At 33.3% G+C, this 21,109-nt stretch overlaps 1 protein-coding gene across 1 annotated transcript in view; it reads left to right on the forward strand.

Moving 5' to 3' along the window:
- LOC123523178 (uncharacterized) overlaps window positions 1–21,109 on the forward strand; it is a 125,635-nt gene that overhangs the window by 85,874 nt on the left and 18,652 nt on the right. Inside the window, exons 96-123 of the mRNA XM_053543101.1 lie at window positions 571–777; window positions 988–1,147; window positions 1,506–1,747; window positions 2,210–2,340; window positions 2,635–2,788; window positions 3,688–3,903; window positions 4,447–4,540; window positions 4,885–5,002; window positions 6,048–6,196; window positions 6,507–6,640; window positions 7,425–7,697; window positions 7,969–8,247; window positions 8,987–9,135; window positions 9,828–9,969; window positions 10,459–10,562; window positions 11,354–11,563; window positions 11,917–12,091; window positions 12,913–13,184; window positions 13,505–13,651; window positions 13,892–14,048; window positions 14,585–14,727; window positions 15,065–15,370; window positions 17,186–17,333; window positions 17,877–18,079; window positions 18,611–18,797; window positions 19,124–19,294; window positions 19,968–20,393; window positions 20,755–20,905. Of these exons, the coding sequence (XP_053399076.1) occupies window positions 571–777; window positions 988–1,147; window positions 1,506–1,747; window positions 2,210–2,340; window positions 2,635–2,788; window positions 3,688–3,903; window positions 4,447–4,540; window positions 4,885–5,002; window positions 6,048–6,196; window positions 6,507–6,640; window positions 7,425–7,697; window positions 7,969–8,247; window positions 8,987–9,135; window positions 9,828–9,969; window positions 10,459–10,562; window positions 11,354–11,563; window positions 11,917–12,091; window positions 12,913–13,184; window positions 13,505–13,651; window positions 13,892–14,048; window positions 14,585–14,727; window positions 15,065–15,370; window positions 17,186–17,333; window positions 17,877–18,079; window positions 18,611–18,797; window positions 19,124–19,294; window positions 19,968–20,393; window positions 20,755–20,905 (5,248 nt within the window). The remainder of the gene's footprint in view (window positions 1–570; window positions 778–987; window positions 1,148–1,505; window positions 1,748–2,209; window positions 2,341–2,634; window positions 2,789–3,687; window positions 3,904–4,446; window positions 4,541–4,884; window positions 5,003–6,047; window positions 6,197–6,506; window positions 6,641–7,424; window positions 7,698–7,968; window positions 8,248–8,986; window positions 9,136–9,827; window positions 9,970–10,458; window positions 10,563–11,353; window positions 11,564–11,916; window positions 12,092–12,912; window positions 13,185–13,504; window positions 13,652–13,891; window positions 14,049–14,584; window positions 14,728–15,064; window positions 15,371–17,185; window positions 17,334–17,876; window positions 18,080–18,610; window positions 18,798–19,123; window positions 19,295–19,967; window positions 20,394–20,754; window positions 20,906–21,109) is intronic.

Raw genomic sequence — 21,109 nt, forward strand, 5'->3', positions numbered from 1 at the left:
GCCGAAATGTTCTAGCTGAGGAACTAAACAGTACCAATAACACGACATAAAAGTCGTGCTGAACGATCTAAGAAGATCGAAATATAGCAGCCCTGATTGAATGTACGGGGAGACTATTTAAGGCCACCACACGGCACAAACAAGGCTGCTGTGATAATAAAATAGAAATAGTGGAAACTCCACTGGTCGCTCAACACAACAAGAACAAAAATGTTTTCTTTAACATTTGTTTTTGAAAGTATTAATTGTATTGAACTATTGAATCGCAAATATTGTGTATATTCTTACATTGAATTGAATCATTCAACAATTTACTATATATATATAATATTGCTTGTAATACGAAAAGCTAATTATGTATAACTCTGACTATCAACAATATTAAATAATTGAATTAAATAGATTGTTTTACATAATTTCTCAATAACTGGTATCAGTGTAATGTACTAATTAGATCAAGATCGTTATATATAATTCTCAAAACTGAACTAGTTAGATCAACTAAGTAAAGAAAAATTATGATTCTTTCCCGAGCTACTATCAAATTAATCACAAAAACTATAATTGTAGGTATCGTGCACGACGGTATCACATATGACGTTGAATATCAAACTGATACACATACTGTCGCAATGCATTTCTCTGGATTTGAGAGCAAACTCCATGATATATCAGCATACGACTGGGCTGTAGGCACAAGTCCTGGGGACGAAGATGTGTTACCATATATTGAAAGGGGAATTGTCCTCACTGAGCAGAAAGATACCTTAGAAAATGGTATTGTATTTGTTTCAGTGTTGTATCATTGTTTGATATTGTTGATTTTATTCTGTTACAATATACTGATCCGTTTTTGATACATTACGTGTAAAGGAAGTTCCCATGATGCAGAAATGTAAAGTTTACGTCGATTATTTTGCAATGTGCATTTGTATTATAAAAACAACAGATGTAGATATTTTACCTATTTCATACTGTTATTAACAGGTGTAACAAGTTCAGGGTTCGCACATATACCAATGAATCTAGATCATGGAAAGGTATATTATACGACCATGAGAGCAAAGACTAATGCAGGAAATATATTGCAAGCCACATCAAATGGTTTTATTGTTGATACGACACCGCCAGAGGTTACATTTAATAGGTAAGAAATTCGAACATTATGAATTTAAGCTTTACAAAAATACAAAATTTCAGTTGAATACGAACAAACATAATAGATATTGCGCCGCCCAAAATTAGTACATTGATAACATACAAGCTGTGCAAACTGCTTTACATTTAGATGATCATATCCTTGAAACAGGTTACAGAACTAAGGCTATAAACTTTCATGTTCATGTAACGAACTATTGCTATGGTTTTATATGTCGGGCTGTCTTTTATGTTAGGTTCTGAAATCACTATGCCGATTATTATTTTATAAGTTTACTTCAATTTCATGATCACACGATCACTGTTGATAGTGAAATCATGCGATCCGTTGTTTCATATTTTTGTAGTCTAACAGAAGACTTGTTTGAAAACAATACTGGTGTTATCTATCAACATGACCAGTCATCACTGACTGCTTCCTGGCAGTACAGGGACGACGAAAACTTTCCAGGAGACAGTGAAGAAAATATAGACGTCACGTGGTTTGCAGTTGGTACATACCCAATGGCAGCAAACGTTTACGATTATGCGTATCAGAATATAACGCCTAGTTTTGATAATTCTGTAGAAGTGACACCACTTGGCTCGGGTAAATGGATCTGTTTCTGTCATTATATGAACTGTAAGAATATTAAATTCCATGTTAGTCTATAAAGTTATAGAAGTGATTAAAAGTTTTCTAGAATATTATGAGATGTCAGCTTGATATCTTTCAAATTTTAGTAGATAAAGTGAAAACGTTTATTTCAGATTCAAATAAGGATGAAACAGATTAGACTTTGATTTACAATAATTGAAGTCTAAAATTGAAATATGTATGGAGAAAAATTCATGTAATTTTTTGATAGCGTTTTCTAATCCAGTCTGTACAAACGTTTTGTATATTTGTATTTTGTACAGTTTTCGAAATGAGATACGGGCTAAAATAAAAGATATAGGTTCCAAACTATACAATATAAAACCTATATCTGAAAGATACTGGATTAAAAACTCTATTGCACCGTGCCTATTTCCTTTATCGTAATGCTGATTTGAATTACTTCCAATACAGGCAAAACGAATATCATAAGTGTAGGTGCAAGAAATAAAGCTGGATTAGCCTCATCTACCATATCTCCACCAGTTTTACTAGATGACTCAGCTCCAGCGGCTGGCACAGTTTCATGTCCAAAATATATTCAGGTAGAACTTCTTTACCACTCTACAGAAAATTAAGATTTTGAGCGCTAAATGACTACGTCTAGTGTATTAATGTTACTGTACAAACATTCCTTTGAAGAAACTTATTTGAGCATGTATCAAGTAGATGTAAAAACAACAACATCTATGTGTACAATTACTCATTTTTTTGCTTGTAAGTATTATCACTTTTTGTGTCCATGTAAAACAAACATTAACAGGAATCCATGTCGTGATTGACTTTAAACTTAAAGCAAACTGTATGTTATAGACAGCTTAAACATATAAATATTTCAGAGTCGTGCAGCAGTTGCATGTACATGGACTGGATTCGTCGATAAGGAAAGTGCAATTCAGAAATACTTTGTAACCTTCGGAACGAAACAAGGTTTTGATGATCTGTTTTCAAAGCACGAATTGAACGGTCATACGAATAGAATATTTGCTGAAGGTAAACATCATAGCTGTGTGAGGTTGGCTAAACAAACGACATATGACATTCAAAAAAGTTCGAATGTCCAATGTCGTTTGTTGCACGACATTCAATTTTTTTCGAATGTTGTATATCGAATGTCACATACTGAAAGACATTCATTTTTTTTTAATACCATATGTCGTTTTGTGAACGACATTCAATTTGTTTCTGCTAGTCGTATGTCCAATGTCGCGTACTAAACGACATTTACATTTTTTGATATTGTAGGTCGTTTGTTGAACGACATTCATTTTTTTCGAATGTCGTATGTCGTATGTCACGTACTGAACGGCATTCAAACTTTTTTGATTGTCGTATATCGTTTGTCTACCCAACTTCACATAAATATTTGTTTGATGGTGGTGATTCAAAAGCAATAGCATATTTTGCATGTTCATGTTTTATGGTTAGGCTGAGTTTTATACATACATATCATGCACGACTATTTCAGGCACTGTATATGTCAATTCAAAGTTTTCGTAAATTGTGTTAATAATAAAACGTAGCTATGCAAAATTGATCCTTATCCGAGAGAAATAACATTTACTGCCAAATACAATTAAAACATTGAAAATAATACGTGAGAGTCTGTCATATTGAATTTGTTAAACGGGTTGAAGTATGAAAAAACGTAAAACGTAAATTTAATATTCATTTGTCATATGTTGACTTTTCCTACTGAAATGTCAAGCTTTCGTCTTTCTTTATCTATTATATACCAAATCAACTCGACTAATGTCTTCTATACTTAAAAGATATAATGTAGAAGCTTTATTACACTAGTGTAAAACCCAAATTATGTATTGGCTTGATTTAATCACCATGACGCCAAACATATGATAAATTACATTTTCATATCAAGGTTTCCTTTGTAGGAATACCAAAGGACCATGCAGACGTTATATATGCTACTGTGACAGCAGAAAATAGCGTAGGATTACTTGTAAGTGCTTATTCAGATGCGATTGTTGTAGATGACACACCCCCAACACCTGGCATAGTTGTTGATCTACCAAGCATTTCTCAAATCGACCCAAATGATGCAGACAGAACTGTCAAAATGACTAGAAAGGCGTGTTCTACTGTGGAAGGTATATGCCTATTTCACCTTAAATTCTTGAACTGTTAAATTAATACAATTCCTTCAAATTTGTCAACGTTTTGAATGGTTTTGAGTAATATATTATACAGAGCTTAGATAAGTCAGACAGAATAGAGGCTAGTGTAAGGGGCATTAGACAAAACTTTCACCTCGACAATCCGGCTAAAATAGCTTGATCATTGTTAGCATTTTAATTTAGTCAAGCATATTATATATTGCTAACGACCAAAACTGTTCAAAACATTTAGATGTTTGGACAACCAGGTCGTTTTTTCACCTAAACTCCTGTATGTCTCGTTACAGATTTTGTAACATACTTATCATTAGGTATGGAAAATATTTCTTACCATATTGATTTTCATCATTTGATTGACACTGTTACGACGTCAACATTCGTCAGATAAATTTAATTTCTTGCAAATAGAAAGAACCGTTTATATATGACTTAAGTCACATCTTGACTTAGCGCTCGTTTGTAGTAGATAAAGGAAACTTTTATTTCTAAACTGCATTGCAAAGTAATTGTTTTCAGAATGTTTGGAGATAGATGCAACGTGTACGGAAGCTTTAACATATTTCTGCTTAGCCTGGACTGGATTTCAAGATCAAGAATCTGAAATATTGGAGTAAGTAAATTCAAAATATAAACTTACATCATATGAAATATAGATAGAGAATAATTTACATTTCTAACCACATTCTTTTATGAAGCTTTAAATCGGCGGTTATCGATTTTAAACTTTAAACATAGGGGGAGGAGGTGGGGGGGGAGCATTGATTTCGTCAAATGTATAATATAAGTACAATGAAAAACAGCAATAAGTTCGGAAAGTTAGTTTTTAATATATTCAGTGGGTGTCGAAAAATTTTCTGATCGAAATATGCCTTAGAAAGTTTCTTCCTACTATCAACTGAAAATATTTAATGCCATGTAAATTGTCTAAATTTTTGAAAATAATCTTTGTTCCAGGTACCAGTTGGCCATAGGAACATCACCGGGTGGAGCTCAGATTGTTCCTTTCTTCTCCGTTTCACCCGAAACCAATTATTATTTTGTATCAAATATTGATGTGAAAGGACAAAGAAAAGTAAGTCATGTTTTGCTTCACATACATGCATATCTGTTTCATAACAATTTTCTTGTAAATTTACAAATATTTTTCAATAATATATCAAATGTATGATCAAAATATTCTGCTCATTAAGGGCGAGAGGTAATACTGTAAACGGGTAAATGTTGTAACAGTTTTTTAAATTTGTAAATTCTTGTCCGTGCTGTAACTCTGCCATCCATAAAAGGATTTTGAAATAACTTGGCATAATGTGACGGTATGTCATTCGCAAAACCAAGACCCCTAGCTCCAAGATCAAATTCAAATTTAGAGGACAAAAAATAACAAGGACTGTTTTGTGTCCGGTCCATAACTTTGCTATCCGTTCAGGGATTTTGAAATAACTTGGCATAAACATCTACCATAATAATGTGTCATGCGCAAAACCCAGACCCTTAGCTCCAAGGTAAAGGTCACAGTAAGAAGTAAGAAGATTAACAGGTAACCGGTTCATGCCTCTGTCATTCATAAAGCGATTTTAAAATAACTTGGCATAAATGTTCCCCATAATGAGACAACATAAGATTAATATATATAGCTCAGAGGTCAAGGTTACTTTTAGAGTGTTAACGTTAACATGTCATGTTACCTGTCCGGTCCATAACTGATTTTAAAATTACTTGGCATATATATTCCCTATAATGAGATGACGTGTCATGCGCAACACCCAGACCCCTAGCTCCAAAGTCAGGGTCACACTTATCAGTCAAAGTTTAACATAGTCTTTTCCTTGTCTGGTCAATAACTCGGCCATTTATCAAGGGATTTAAAGATAATTTGAAACAAGTGTTAACCATATTGTGAAGGTGAGTTAGCTTATGACCCGGGTGTCTCAGATTAAGATCAAGGTCACAAAGAGATTCATACCTAAACTATTCTGGTATGTTTCGCGCAGACATCTGTAGCATTATTGGGCATGATCTGAGGACATTTGTCACTAATAGTGACAGCTCTTGTTTTATATTTATGGTAGCTATTTATGTTTTGGCAACAACTATTCAATGCTTTACATTTATTTCAGCTATATGCAACTGTAAGAGCAGTGAATGTTGCCCTGTTAACGACAGAAGTTCATTCTGACGGTGTATATTTATCCTACATAAGTCAAGGCCTACCAGCACTTCAGCCTATAGGCGTTTTCGATTCTGCTCAACACGCAGCTGAAGACATGTGAGTCTGCGACGAATATAGAATATAGATTCAATTAGTTTTTCTTATAAGTGACAAAGTAATTTGATTCCTTTCACTTAAATGTTTTATTTTCGTTTCTAGCATTCTAAATCTCTATTGTAACTGCTTCAAGGTATACTAGATAAAATTATATTATACAATCACACATTATTCTATTGTATTTATTCCTGTACTGTAACTATAAATTAATCAGTGATTATGTATTCCTTAAAATCAGGTTTAAAGTTCCATAGACAATACAGTTTCAAACATTTAAAAACTATGATGCATGGGACTTTTTGCTTTACAGCCAGTTTCAAACGGACACGACGTCAATCGAAGCTAAATGGGATATGTCGGGTGACCCATGTCCTGTTTCCAAATACGAGTGGTCAATTGAAATGACAAATGGAACGGTGATTCAAGATTTCGTCGATATGTACAGTATGTGACAGTATATAAAGTTCTTCTTGCGAACATACAATAAAATATGTAAACAAATGTCAGTTATATGAAAGATGAATTGTGGCGCTTATTCACATGTGACCTTTATTTGAGGAGTCTAATAATGTAGTATGCGTAAATAGTCGTAATGTTAAGACACACCTAAGATTTTGTTTAAAACTTCATTACGAACAACAGTTAAATCATTTCTGATTGTTATTTCTTAAATATCGCTTGGCTTACGACGCTTCGGAGCTGCTTTTGCCCGGACAATTCTTGTCTCCCTTAAGGAAGTATGACAGAAAAATCGACGATAAAACTACGAATAGACGTAACTGGAAATTTCACGAGCTTTCTGAAAGAACAAAAATATTGAAGGAGACGAGTATTCTCTTAAACCTCTTGTTCCGCTATTTCAATATTTTATATATTTTTTGAGAATTTGCATTCATTTGTCCCAGTTATATTAAACAAATTTTTGATGTCATATAATAAAACACTTATTGAATAGCTTGCCGGTAAACATTCGACACTTCGGACCTCGGATAGTAATTTAGACTACCAATCGGTAGAGTATTCAATAATTATATGCTAAACTACTAAAATCTAGATCCTATCTAAAACAATGAAAATAACAGTCTCAGAAAGATTTTGTTTACCGGTACATATACAAGTATCGCATAAAGATATGAAAATTAAATATACTTTTACGTTATGCGTTTATATAACGACTGTGAATTCATTCAAAGGAACAATAAACTTAAAAAGGACATTCTGTTTTTAGCATCCACTCATGGTATTAGTGATCGACTTGACTTAATAGAAGGCAAACGATATTACAGTCTTGTGAGGGTTCATAACATGATGGGGTATGTTTACACCCTACGATCGGATGGAGTGACGGTCGATTCAAATCCAATGTTCCCAGGAATAGTTTATGATGGAGATTTAACTGGCTATGACCTTCAAGTGCTTTCTTCTAGAACAAATGTTACAGCTAACTGGGAAGGTTTTGGACAAAAGCGTGTACCAGGGGTAACAGGAAGCGAACAAACAGGTAATTTCATTTGTGTTTACAAACATTGATTTAATTGTGATAAAAATTCATGAGTTTGAAAATGTGTAATAACCTTATAATATTGTCTAATGTTTTTGGCCTGAAATCATGTAACACTGTCTAAAAGAGAACCAAGAAACGAGTTATTGTCCCAACTGACAATACGGCGTGTAAATTACTGTGGATACAATTATAAAAAAATGAAATAGTTTCAGTTGCATATACTCTAACGTGTCCAAGTAAATAAATGTTTCATTTTGAATATATTCAGTGAACATGGGACTACAGTCAGATGATGAGAGAGACCCGAATCAAGAAGTTGCCTATTACACAGTGGCTCTAGGTACAGACAGACGATTTCCTAAAACATGGGATAACATAGTGCCTTTTACAAATGTTGGACTTAACACTTCAGTTACTTTCAAAGACTTGGAGCTCGAAGCAGGATTTGCCGTGTACTATTTTACAGTCCGGGCATTTAGCGTCTCGTATACATGGACGACAACAACATCTAACGGTTTTTATGTCAAATTTGACGGCGGAGTTACAGGTTAGAAAATAAGTTACCAAATTATATTTTCAAAATCTTTGTTATTTTCTACAGTAATATATTCTTTAAGAACAGTTATTTTTTTAAAGTTTGTCAAATAAGAAGTTAATATTTGATATGTATATTTAAGAAATAATAAGTTTCCCAAACGCGGTTAATCGTAGAATAACCCGAGTGTTTCGTTCTTATGCGTAAGAATTGTTTCGCATAAGAACGAAAACCTCGGGTTATTCCACGAAAAATCACACTTGGGAACCTATTATTTCGATTCTAACACGGCATACTAGTATCAACAGTGTTAGACAAAATGGTAACTACTTTTTATAACCATGCTACGCACCTGGATCGGATGACGTCATTGCACGCGAGTGGTTTATTGCAGAATAACCCGAGATAGATTTTGCTCTACATGTGTGTAGCTTATTTGCTGGTCGTGTTAGAATAAATACTGTAACGATTACTGAATGCATAAAAGGAAGTAATTCCATTAATATGCAAATTTGTAAACCTGTCAGTTGTCATTGGAGTAAGATGACAGTATATAAGAGCGATAAATCACCTTTGGTGATGAGCTAGCTTTTCACCGACGGGATTTTTGTGGCACTAAAACGTTACAATACTAAAGTACAGTTCAAAATATGAAATTATTTTACAAAAGAAACGTAACGAAATTAAGTAATAAGCAAGGTAAAACATGTATTCCTGTACTTATTTCTATTGTGCGTTTTAATTTAAACAGCCGGCAGCATTGATATGCCAGATTTCATCAGCACAGATATTCAGCTTGAAGTAGTTTGGAATGACTTCAGCTCCAACGTTGGAATGCTTCTGTACTATATTGCAATATCAGATCACAGGAGCATTAGCCCTGGAGACTGCAGACGATACGTAAGTTGTGTTATACACGTGTGTTTTGAAAACCCTACATCTGGTTTTACCAACATTAAACAACAGTGCTTTTTAATGCATTTTACTGCGTCTTACATATTTTTGTCTCTCGGGAACTATTTCTTTGAAACCAATTCTGCAAGTATTCTGTACTCTCTTATTTTAAAGAGTTTTCTCATTATATGCAGAGCAGACGTATTCGAGTTATGGGTCTATCTTTAAGGCAAATTCTATGATAATTACATTACAAATGATAACCGGTTTTCGATATTAGGGAATCGCGCTAACGGTATCAATGTATCTATATACAAGATAGTCATTTCATGTATAATATTAGTTTTAACATAGTATAACATATTTCAATTATTTTTATTCCTTGTTTCAATTGCATTTGGATGAGGATTTATTTAAAGGACTCCCGTGGTCAAGTGGTTAACGTCAATGACCCTCGAGCCTCACTCGGGACTTTGGATTCTTCATGTGAGGAAGTCATTCACCTGACATACGAAAGGTCGATGGTTCTACCCAGGTGTTCGCTCGTGATTAAATAATGCACGGAGGGGCACATGGGGTCATCATGCACATCAACGCTGTAAAGGCGCCATGTGACCTATAATTGTGTGGATGCAACGTTAAACCCAACAAAAACAAAAAGAAAATATCTATTTAATGTGTAATAACATTGTCATCAGGTCGACGGCGGAAAAGCAAGCGAAGCAGAGAAAACCGCGGAGTTCAACATTTATCCGGTGACTACCGCTGGAATTAATACATACCGAAATGTCGAAGAACTGTCACTTGAACAAAACACCAGCTACTTCATATGGATTATGGGTTTGTTATATTTTAGCGAGTATTTTAGTTTGCATCCCGTAATACATGTCTAATGTTCAACGATAATTTTCCTCTCGATATCTACGTTATTATATTCTAAATATTATTGAGTTCTTTGGTAATACAGACACAGTATAAAATAAGTTATATATCGCAACCACTCTATCAGTACATTGGACGATACAATGATATAATTAAAAAATTTCTTTAAAAGTTGCAGCTGTTAAGTAAAAGATCCATAATAACCTCAGTTTGTCCTTCTCATAACTCTATTCAGAACCATTTACATTCATTGCATAGACATTTCGTGTGACAGTTGCTTCAAATAAAACTGACTTCATGTAATATGATATCGGAAACATTCCGGAATAGCTTCTTTGTTTGTCAAACAAATAAATTGCAGTATATAACTTAGTTTAAGTTTAAAATATTTGGCATCAAACCTCGTTTTTACATAATCACGGATTCAAACATTTGTACTTTACACAGGCGTAGACAAGTCGGGAGAATGTAATATGACCTACCATCAATTTACTGTGGACACAACACCACCAGATGCTGGACGTATTTCTGCAGGACCATATTTTGATATGGTAAAATATTAAATATTCTCATCAATTTAATATCATGAATGCATTTTGATTAAAAAGATTTGCTGAACGGATGCAATCTCTATTTTTTGCAACATTTATAATTGAGTTAGATTATTTTCATTTTAGTAAAAACTATACAGAATACCATTGCGTTTATATCTCATAAGCTAGTTGTTTGCAAGTCAGTTCCTCTTAACCCATTTAATTACTGGATCAGTAATAACCCAATCATTATCGAATAGAAAAATCAGATGTATGTGTCGTACATTCCGCATGATACACTATATAAATTTTAGCTCACAAGTTATTGCGATTACTCTCTATCCGTCGTACGTCAGCCCGTCCAGTACGTAGGCCCATAATAATTTTCTTCTAACATCTCATTTGAAACTATTTGGTGTAAAACTAGGATGAAAAAAAAACAACATTTGAACGGGGCAATCCGCCGTTGTTCAGAAACATAACCGCCAGAACACAAATCTTTAAACGAATCTTTTGGTCCGATATTCAAATTGTTTCAAAATGTCATCAATTACTTCAGCTTATATCAAATCATCGAAAATTACTAGAAGCATTTATGATTTGTTAAAATGAAACCTGTTTGCCAAGGCAGGGATTCTAGTTTTCCGTGTATGGTTGTGTTGAAAGCTTTGAAAATATTCCCTTCAGAGTAATTTGGAGATATATTACCTGTTAGGCTTGGTTGAGCTGTGAAACGCTTTCCTCCGTGGCCCGATGGTTTTTGCTAATATTCTTCAGTTTGATGTTTGAATGTTTTTTTCTTGGTTTAGAAACTCGCTTTTACGAGGTCATATACATCTCTTACTGTCAACTGGGAAGGATTTTACGATGCTGAATCCGGCATAGATGTGTTTAACTTAACGCTTTGGCAAAAGGGGAAATGTTCAGCAGGTCCTCTGGGTACGATACCGAACATCATTGAGAATGTTCAGTTACCAGGAAACTACACAATATACACCTTCGTAGACCTCAATATACAGGTTGGATTTTAAAGTTCTACACCGTTAATTGATGTACTATTGATTTCTTTTTATGTTTTAGTATGCCGAACTTCTACATTTTAGGGCATGAAAATATACAAGCATATGTCTCCTATGCAGAAAATATTCGTATCTAAGAAACAAGTGACGATTCTAATATTGTGAAAGCTGAACATTACGTTTTGCGAAGCATATCAAATAAACTTAAAATGATATGCTGTTTTCATATGACATTGACAAACCAGATGTTTAGTTTATATATAAACATTTGATATATTATATTTTCAAATGATCTAACATTGGTCGTTTTATATTTTTTTTTTTGTACAGAATTGTTCATATTTTCGTTTAAGGAGTTGACAGTATACAACGTTTCTATAGAAGCTATTAACAGAGCTGGCCTTAACAGTTTTGCACAAACATCACCAGTGCTTTATGATGATTCATTGCCGAGTGCAGGTCATGTTACAGAAGGTTCAGTCTTTACAGAAGATGTTGTTTGGTGGGGATACACCAACCACATGAATGGTACGTTCTGTCTAGCTTTAAACAGGCAAAAAATGTGCCCATTAGTAGTACAAAAATATATTTTGAATACATGCCTTCGGCAGAGATGTAATTCTAAATATCGGTGAAATGTGACAAATTGTACGTTTATTAGCCCATGTATACATTCATGATAAATCTTAGATTTATTACAATCTAAATTGAGATTCTGTCATGCAAGGGAGAGGCTGACAATTTACGAATCGGAATAGAGATAATAAAGGAGATCATTTTGCCGTTGAAATACATGTATACATTCTTAGAATGTAGAAATTGAAATTTTACTATGCTACATACAGTTTTGTTCTTTTCCAGTAAATGAAAATAAAAGCTTCATTTTTAAATTCTGTCCGACAGTGTAATGAAAATATATATGGTGCATTAACACTGACTATTTACAAAGAGAAATAGAGATAAGCAAAGGAGACCGTTTTGCCGTGGAAGATGTTAATAAACCTTATCAAAATAAGCTTAATATATAAAAGCATGGTATATAATTCTTATTCACCAAAACAGCTGGGACACCGAGACATTACAATAACCTGAGGTACTTTTCTTAAACAATTAAAACCCATTAGTAATAACTTGAAATTCATCAGTTTTCTTAACTTTCATTATGTGTGTGAAAGGCTAAAGAAACATTTAACTTAACAAACATACTCGTAAATTGCTTGATTGAAGGTCATAAAATCCTATTGATGAAGTTCTTAAGAAATTGAAACATATAACATTTGCATCATTTATAATTGATAGGTGTAAAGTTATTTTATTTCGTCTATCTCTATGTTTAATATTATTTTCAGGTTCATTGCTCCACTTTCCGATGAACGTGGATGACCCGTGTCCTCCAAACCGGGTAAAAATGACAGACAACAATTGGAGAATTTTACAACTGGCAAGTCTTAACGACCCTGATGGCTTTGGTTGGAAATTACATCACAGAAAAGTTAACATCCATATAGATAGTTACAGAGATACGTGTACTATAAAGATTGCAAGAGATTCCAAAAGTGATAAGATATTTTCTGCCGCATATATACGCCAAGCTAATTTGAATAATGGAGGCACTTACGAGGTAAAACATTTTTGTATCTTATCATTATTTGCTGCTTGAAACGATAGCTATACAAAGATTGATGAATATAAAGACTGCATGTAAGGTTGTGAACCTACAGCAGTGTACTTCAGGTTTGGGTTAATGATTTTTTCTAACAATTACCAATGACAACAGTTATCATTTCGTTTATTGTCTAGCATAAAAGTCACAACCAGTTAAATTGAAAGTTGCATGATCTTTATATTACGATTTCTTTTCTTTTCAATCAAAATTGCTACAAACATTGTAAGTATTCGCACCAGCTGTCTAAATGCATGCTTTTCTGTTTCTTTTTATAGCTATCTGTGAAAGCCGCGGATGGAAATGGGTTAGCAGTTACAGGTATTACGTTTTTAAATGGTGAAGACACAGACTTACATATATATGATCATCAGGAAAAGGACTGGACAGAGGGGTCTTGCGTTTGCTGTTTCGAAACTAACATGGTATGGTTATTTCTCTCTGCTTGAACATTGTCATCAGTAATTATATATTATCAAATGTTGAACATCAAGTTAACAGTATGGATTTTAATTTGATTCATCTATAATGATACTTATTATTTGACTATTTATCTTTTAACATCATTTTGTCTTGCAAGGTTTAAGAGTTGTTTTGATACAAATAAGTTTCTTAGTTACATTTATCGTTCATAACATATTTGTATAACATAAATACTTCTACAGACAATCTGTGACTGCAATTGTGACGAATACTTGAGTGCACGGGACTTGAATTTTACGATCTCAACTGACATTGAAAGTGAGGCAGAGAGGGCAGAGTACAACACTGATTATATATACAAGGCACACCCATCAGCTTGCGGTGTACAGATATATGCAGGTATTTGATTTAAAAGTGAGCACATATATAATATTGCATAAGTTATCTCTGGTCAATCAGATTATAATTATTGACATAAATAAACAATATTTTAGATTTTAAACACGAATGCTACTATATAGTATTTCAGAAGCATTGTCGTCCGTTTTCCAAATTTAAAGTTTGTATTGACCCTTTCAATACATTTATTTATTACCATTTTGAATTGATATGATAGGAGAAGAGTTCAAAATGGTCAACATGGATCCTTCAGGCTACTATTTATGTTAAATTAATATAAACCAAATGATGTTACATCCAGTTTAATTTCTCTCGACGTACAGTGTACATTTGGAAAGCTCAACTATAATCCCTTTGAGTTTAAAAGTAATTTGAGTGTTAGTAAGTTTCGTTATTCTGTCATTTAGGTATCCGATTAGCCGTTTGCACATTATAATGAGTCACATCATAGTAACTGGGAAATATCTCAGTCTTATTTTATGCTAAAGCGCACATACTTGTTAGCATTTTTTAAGATGACCATGTTACATTTACAGGATTTGGGCCGCATATAATAACTTGGTGTCGCTTTAACGATACAAGAAATGCAATGTCAGTCACATCTGAATTAGACTTTGATCCCTCTGATGACTCGCATACGTACATCATAGATTTCTTCTTGAAAAAAGAAGACCTAACGGTATAGATTATGTTAAGACATCATATTTAAAAGTCAATATATCAATACAATTTTTGGCTTTTCATCTAACATAACTTTCATTTTAGCTTTTAAAACAATCAGAAAAACAAGCATTTAAAACATCTATTTACACACCAAGATAGAACTGTAATTCATATTGTACAACATAAATAATGTTTAACAAGGCAGTATGTTCTAAGTGAACGTACCTCAGGGGGAAAATTAAACCGTTTCAGCTTAATTGAAACTATCTCTCAGGATCAGTTTAAAAACATATTTAAGTAATAAAATTTCATGATGAATATTTTAATTTTTGTATTTATTAAATACATTATAGTATACAGACTGTATCCAAGCCTTTATTGACGGTCAAAAGAAGTCTGAAATGTGTGGCATTCCTTCATTAAGTACTACAACCCAGTTAGTTCTCCATGTTTGGAACAAACATAACACGCTTCCGCCTTTGGATGTTTTTGACTTGTGGACAGCGAAAGCATCATTTGGACAATTAATAATGCCTCCAGACGCCGACGCACTTTGTAGATATGGCGAACCATTCCAGGGAGGTACCAATGCTATAGTGCGGTATGAAGCAGCTTTAGGGACTTCAAAAGATGAACCTGACATGGTGGAATTTCAAGAAGTAATGACTTAAAGATTGTTCTAAAACTAATGTTCAGTCGAACGTATACCTTGATCTAAGATTTAAACATGCATTCACAGTCACTATAGGTAGGATGTAATACACTTATCGAAGTTTCTCATGTATTTCTTTGCAATATCTTTCACATTACAAGTGCAATGTAGTATAACTGATTAAATTTCTCACACTATTAGAAAATCATGTATCGTTAATAACATAATAAAATTTCAACAAAATCGGGTCACACCATGATATCATTTTATTCCGTTTTACGACCGTCAAGTCCCAAGGATATGTTTGAAAGTTTTCCTTAAAATGAAGGAAATAGGATACTGAGCTGTACAGATGGATTTATTTCTCTTTGTAATCAATAATTTTGACTTTATTTTTTTCTGAAACATGAAAAGATATCGTCAATTTAATTTATTCATGATTTTTCATGTATTATAATGGAATCACATCGTTTACTTTTGTAGACTTTTATGAATATTTTTCTTTTATATTTTTTCATACGCATTGTGAGAAATTACATACATATACTATCAGTTATATGAAAGATATTGCAAAGAATTTCAAACGGGTGTAAGAAGTTTCGTTAACTATATATGTTTGAATTTAATCTGAATCTGCTGAACAAAATATGTTTAACCATTTGTTACAATCGTCTTACATGATAGGTGTTATAGGAATTACAGTTCAATACAATATTGTCAGTTATAGATAATAATGATATTCCAATATAATAGGGTAATTATAACAGAAACTCGATCTGGGATGCTGTATTCGATTCGAGTGGATTTTTGTCAGATCGGATCAAACGGGGCGCGCAAGCGCAGAGTGTGATCCGACCTTGCAAAAACCACGAGAGCCGAATGAAAAGTCCTAGATCGAGCTACTTGTTCAATGACTCTTTTATTATATACCTCTGCTTTTTTGTTTCTTGTCTAGTTATTGAACGAAATCTTCAATGTTTATTGATATCAAAATAGAGCTTAGTGATGTATATGTGCGCTATGTATAGAACTGTGTCAGGTCATGCATATTAATAAAAGTAGTCTGGCAGCATACAACACGAAAGGTACAATACGAAATTATTTTCTGCCTGTTAATATTTAAATGTGAAATACAAGCCGATTTTTACAGAATTTATAAAGATATATAATAAGACTTTTTAATTCTTGTTATTATATTAATAAGATGATTTTTTTATAGCAGATGTGTATTTTTGCTGTTGCACAGTATTGTCAAATATACAAAGCTTTCAGCAAGATGAATGGATGTGGTTTTTCTTTAAAGATAAAAGCAAAAGTTATCCATCCGTAAACAGTATGAATGTACAATAGGGTCATTATAACAGTAGCTCAATCTGGGATGCTGTATTCTGCTCGAGTGGATTTTTGCCAGATCGGAGCTCACGAGGCGCGCAAGCGCCGAGTGTGATCCGGCCTTGCAAAATCCACCAGAGTCGAACACAAAATCCCAAATCTAGCTACTGTTATAATGACCCTTTTATTACATATCTCTACCTTTTTGTTTGTTGTATTATTATTGAACGATATCTTCAATGTTTATCGATATCAAAATAAAACTAAGTGAAGATTTATATGCGCTATTTATAGAACTTTGTCGGGACATGCATATTAATGAAAGTAGTCCGGCAGCATACAATACGGAAGGTACAATACGAAATTCAAAAGGTACAATACGGAATCATTTTTTGCCTGTTCATGTTTAACTGAGAAATACAAGCCGATTTTTTAAAGAATTTACAAAGGTATATGATAAATATTTATACTTGTTACTGTTTCTTTTCAGGTAAACAGTCCTTGTATTCCATGTGCAAATGAGTGCTCAAAGTTTGACTGTGATCCAGACTGTGTATCGGAAACGTATACACTCCTAACATTTTCAGTTGACAATATTACCATCAACGCTACTTATAGTGGTTCATTATACCTTATTGGTAAATAACGCTATTTTTTGTAAATATTTGTTTTTACTGTTTTTTCCTGCTTTGATCCGTCTATGTAGCATTGTGTTGTATATATGTTTCACTTAAAGTAGTTTATAACTCTTACTTAAATAAATCTTTGTGTTTTTGAAAAAAGTCTTGTAATGTCAAATTAGACATAAACATAAGAGAGTATTGCTATAAAAATGTAAAAAGTTAAAGGGTAATTAAGGCTATTAATTCCCTTACACGTCAATTTTCGAACAAGACATACACCTAGAATTAACCGCTGTATGTGTTTTTACAGTATTGTCATCTAAAGGGAGCTGTGCTACAGATTTATGACCTTTCAAAAAGCATTATTGAATCACTTCAAAAATATAATACAAAATCTGATACAAATCTATGAACATTTTAACTACATAAATTTTAAAAAGCTTAACACCGATGTAGTTGGACGGCTTTAAAGTTCATATGGCAGGTCTCAAAATATACATCAAAATTACAAAGGAAAATGAAGTTATGACCCTAAATGTTTCTTCTATTTTCTTTCAGTGAAAGCTGTTTTAGCATCTGGTGCAGAGGTAATATCTGCCTCAAATGGGTTTTATATTGATTTAACTCCTCCAGTCTTTGAAGAAGAAGTGTTCCTTTACTTTGACGTACGGCAAGGTGAATTCGTGCCAACTCAGTATCAAGGTTCTAATGATACCATTAAGGCACTATGGCTGTGTACAGATGACGAAAGTGAAATAAAGGTTTGAACTACATTAATAGAATAATGAAAAGGAAAATGATAACGGTTACGTGATAATAACGGTATCATTTACTGTGTATTAAAAATGATACATACAGTGGTGTTTAATGCAAAGAATAAGATTTATCCTAGTAACTGTAAAGACGATAACTTTCGAACTTCATCAACATATGACGTCTGAAAACATAAATTCATGCTTTAACGAAGTTGGTTTGTAATTTTCACGTTTTTTCAAACCTGATTTAAGCAGGCACTGAAAAATGCTAATTCAAACACGGATGTTGTACGATTTTGTACAACTTTACTAATTGTCGGAAAACGGCTATTTTTATATTTCATACAACTGCCAGCGTAACATTTGATCGATAAATCCTGGATCTATTTCATTCCTTCTTTAATGTTTGATAAACGTCAGATTTAAAGGTCTCGGATTATTATATATCGATACAAGACACTTAAAATGCATAGTTTGTTTAGACTCTTCCGCAAGAATTTAATAAAGTAGATGTTAACTAAATATTCTGTTATTTAGGAATATGAATGGGCTATTGGAACAAGTGTTGGTGGAGAAGACATTCAAAATTTCACATCAACTGGGACTTTTTCGGCGTCCCAGAATTCAAACTTGAACGGAGTTCTAAAGCATAATGTTACGTACTTTGTCAGTGTTAAATGTACTAACGAAGCAGACCTATCGACTAAATGGACAGACACCACTGGTAATGATGCAAGAAGCTATACAATAAATGTTTTTTTCGAATTGATGTTCAGACTGGTTCGAATTTGATATGATTCTTTCACTCCTTACTGAATGATGTTTTAATTATTTATTCACTGGTGAGGATTTACCGATTGTGTCTCCGCGAAATATCCATCTTTGTTTGCTATTTTATGAAAAATGTATGCATATGAATTGTATATTAGAGATCCATATACTTATTTAGAAAGTGAAGTATTTTCATAAGACCATGTTCAAAAATATTTTAAAAATCGGTTTTCTTGTAAAACTTGATTTAGTTAACGGTATCATTTGTACATTTTACAGGAGTAACGGTCTTGCTGGAAGAACCAGATGAAACTACTGTTGATGCAGTTGCTGTTAATGCTGAGAACTTTGATCGACCTGTTTATCCATCAACAGCGCTAGAATCGTCAGAAACGACGGCTTGTGGCTTATCTTGGTCAAAGAGTACAGATGAATATGTAGAACGATATTGTAAGACAGGATATATTCAAAGCTGAGACGAAATAGTAGAAAAGCATGTCGCAAGTAGTTGATGATGAAAAGTTTTTCCTGAAAAAGCTCACATGCTTATAATTCAGTTAATGTAATGTAGCCTCCAATGAACCAACTTACAGTATAAACTTTTTATATGACTTCCCGATCAACTTCAGACATATTGCCAATAGTCAGACGACCCGACCGAAGGCCTTTATTTTTATTTTTTTTTTTGCTATTTATCTTAAATCCAGTCAATAAGGGATTATTACATGACTTCAATATAAGATTTCTCTTTTGAGCAAGATTACAAATTTGTTATGCTTTGATCTGGCAAAGCTCAGTGTTGAATATAGGCCGAACAATAGCACAGCTAGATTTGTCTTCTATAAGCATCAAATATTTATATCACCTTATACAAATAAAAGCACACATTTGATAAGTCAAATATTTCTATGTTCAAGCAAACCAATTTACAGTCTTGATATTGTAATGCTCTTAGCCTATCTGATTTGACAAAAATATATATAATGCACATTTTAACAATTTGAAATATTGGCATTTCAATAACAGTAACTCGGAACATTTTATAACAAAAATACAATTGAAGAAATTCAGATCATTAATTTTATATTGGGTGTCACTAAATACGACATTACATACATTTCAGACTACTGCGTTGGAGACTCTGTTGAAGTCATTGACAATGTTGTCCCTTGTATGTTGGTTGGATATAATTCTTCAGGCAGAGCTGAAATTAAAAACGGTCACTTGTATATAGATGATACACCTTTCTACAGTATTTCTGAACTTAAAGTTCTAAGCGAAGGCATCTATGATACTAGCAATTCCAATAATGACTCTGACAATGTGTTCAAAATGGAACGAGGAAGGACACTTTTTCTTTATATGCGGCTATGCAACAAAGCTCAGATTTGTACTGATAAACTTGTCAATTCAATATTATTTACGGATGATACTTCTCTATTGCTAACTTCAACCGCCGGTGAAGCCGTTGAATATAATCTTGTGCCAAAGACCTCCAGGAAGAAACGTGATTTGACAGTTTCGGAAATCCTAATAGAAATGCCTTCAGGTAAAATACATTAAAGGTCGATATCATGCGTTCTGTTTTTACTCTAGCATACCTAGATATATTAACACATGTTTTATCGAACATAATATTTATCCAAGTATGATTTAAAAGAAAAAAAATAACTGTGTGTAGAAAACGTCACACTGATTAAAATGTAATGGGTTTATCATAATACAAAAAAAAAATAGCTGAAATAAACAACATTTCAGGGCCTCGGATGCTTTATTCATTATTTGTGAGGAGTAAGTATTATCAAACAAAGTCACCTCATTTCTTTCAAAGAGGACCTGTTCACCAATCTCTTCAATGTTGCTCAATCATGTCTATTATGTTGTACGAGCAATTCTTATGTACATTTTAGGTATGGAGCCCGGACAGAGTGTACTAGTAGGCGAGCTCTCAGAAGAGGACGTGTACACAAATTATGGTTCAGATGCTTCGTCTGTATTCACGCCCTACGTGGTGAATCCTTTTGAAACAGTCAATATGACCGAACGGGACTTATTTGGACGGTAAGTTATTAAATTTTTATTTTCTGTATGGAATCCCGGTGCGACATGCTTTTTGCAAATTGTTTTGCTACTTGCATTTCATGATAATTATGCTGTTTGTGCTTTACCCTTTTGCGTTTTGCTTTCTCCGACGGTTATGTTTATGATACAGACCGGCTGATAAAATTTAAAATCTGCTCATTTTTTATCTTTAAAAACTGCTTT

The sequence above is a fragment of the Mercenaria mercenaria genome, chromosome 1, assembly GCF_021730395.1.
Source record: "Mercenaria mercenaria strain notata chromosome 1, MADL_Memer_1, whole genome shotgun sequence".
Taxonomy (NCBI): Eukaryota; Metazoa; Mollusca; class Bivalvia; order Venerida; family Veneridae; genus Mercenaria; species Mercenaria mercenaria.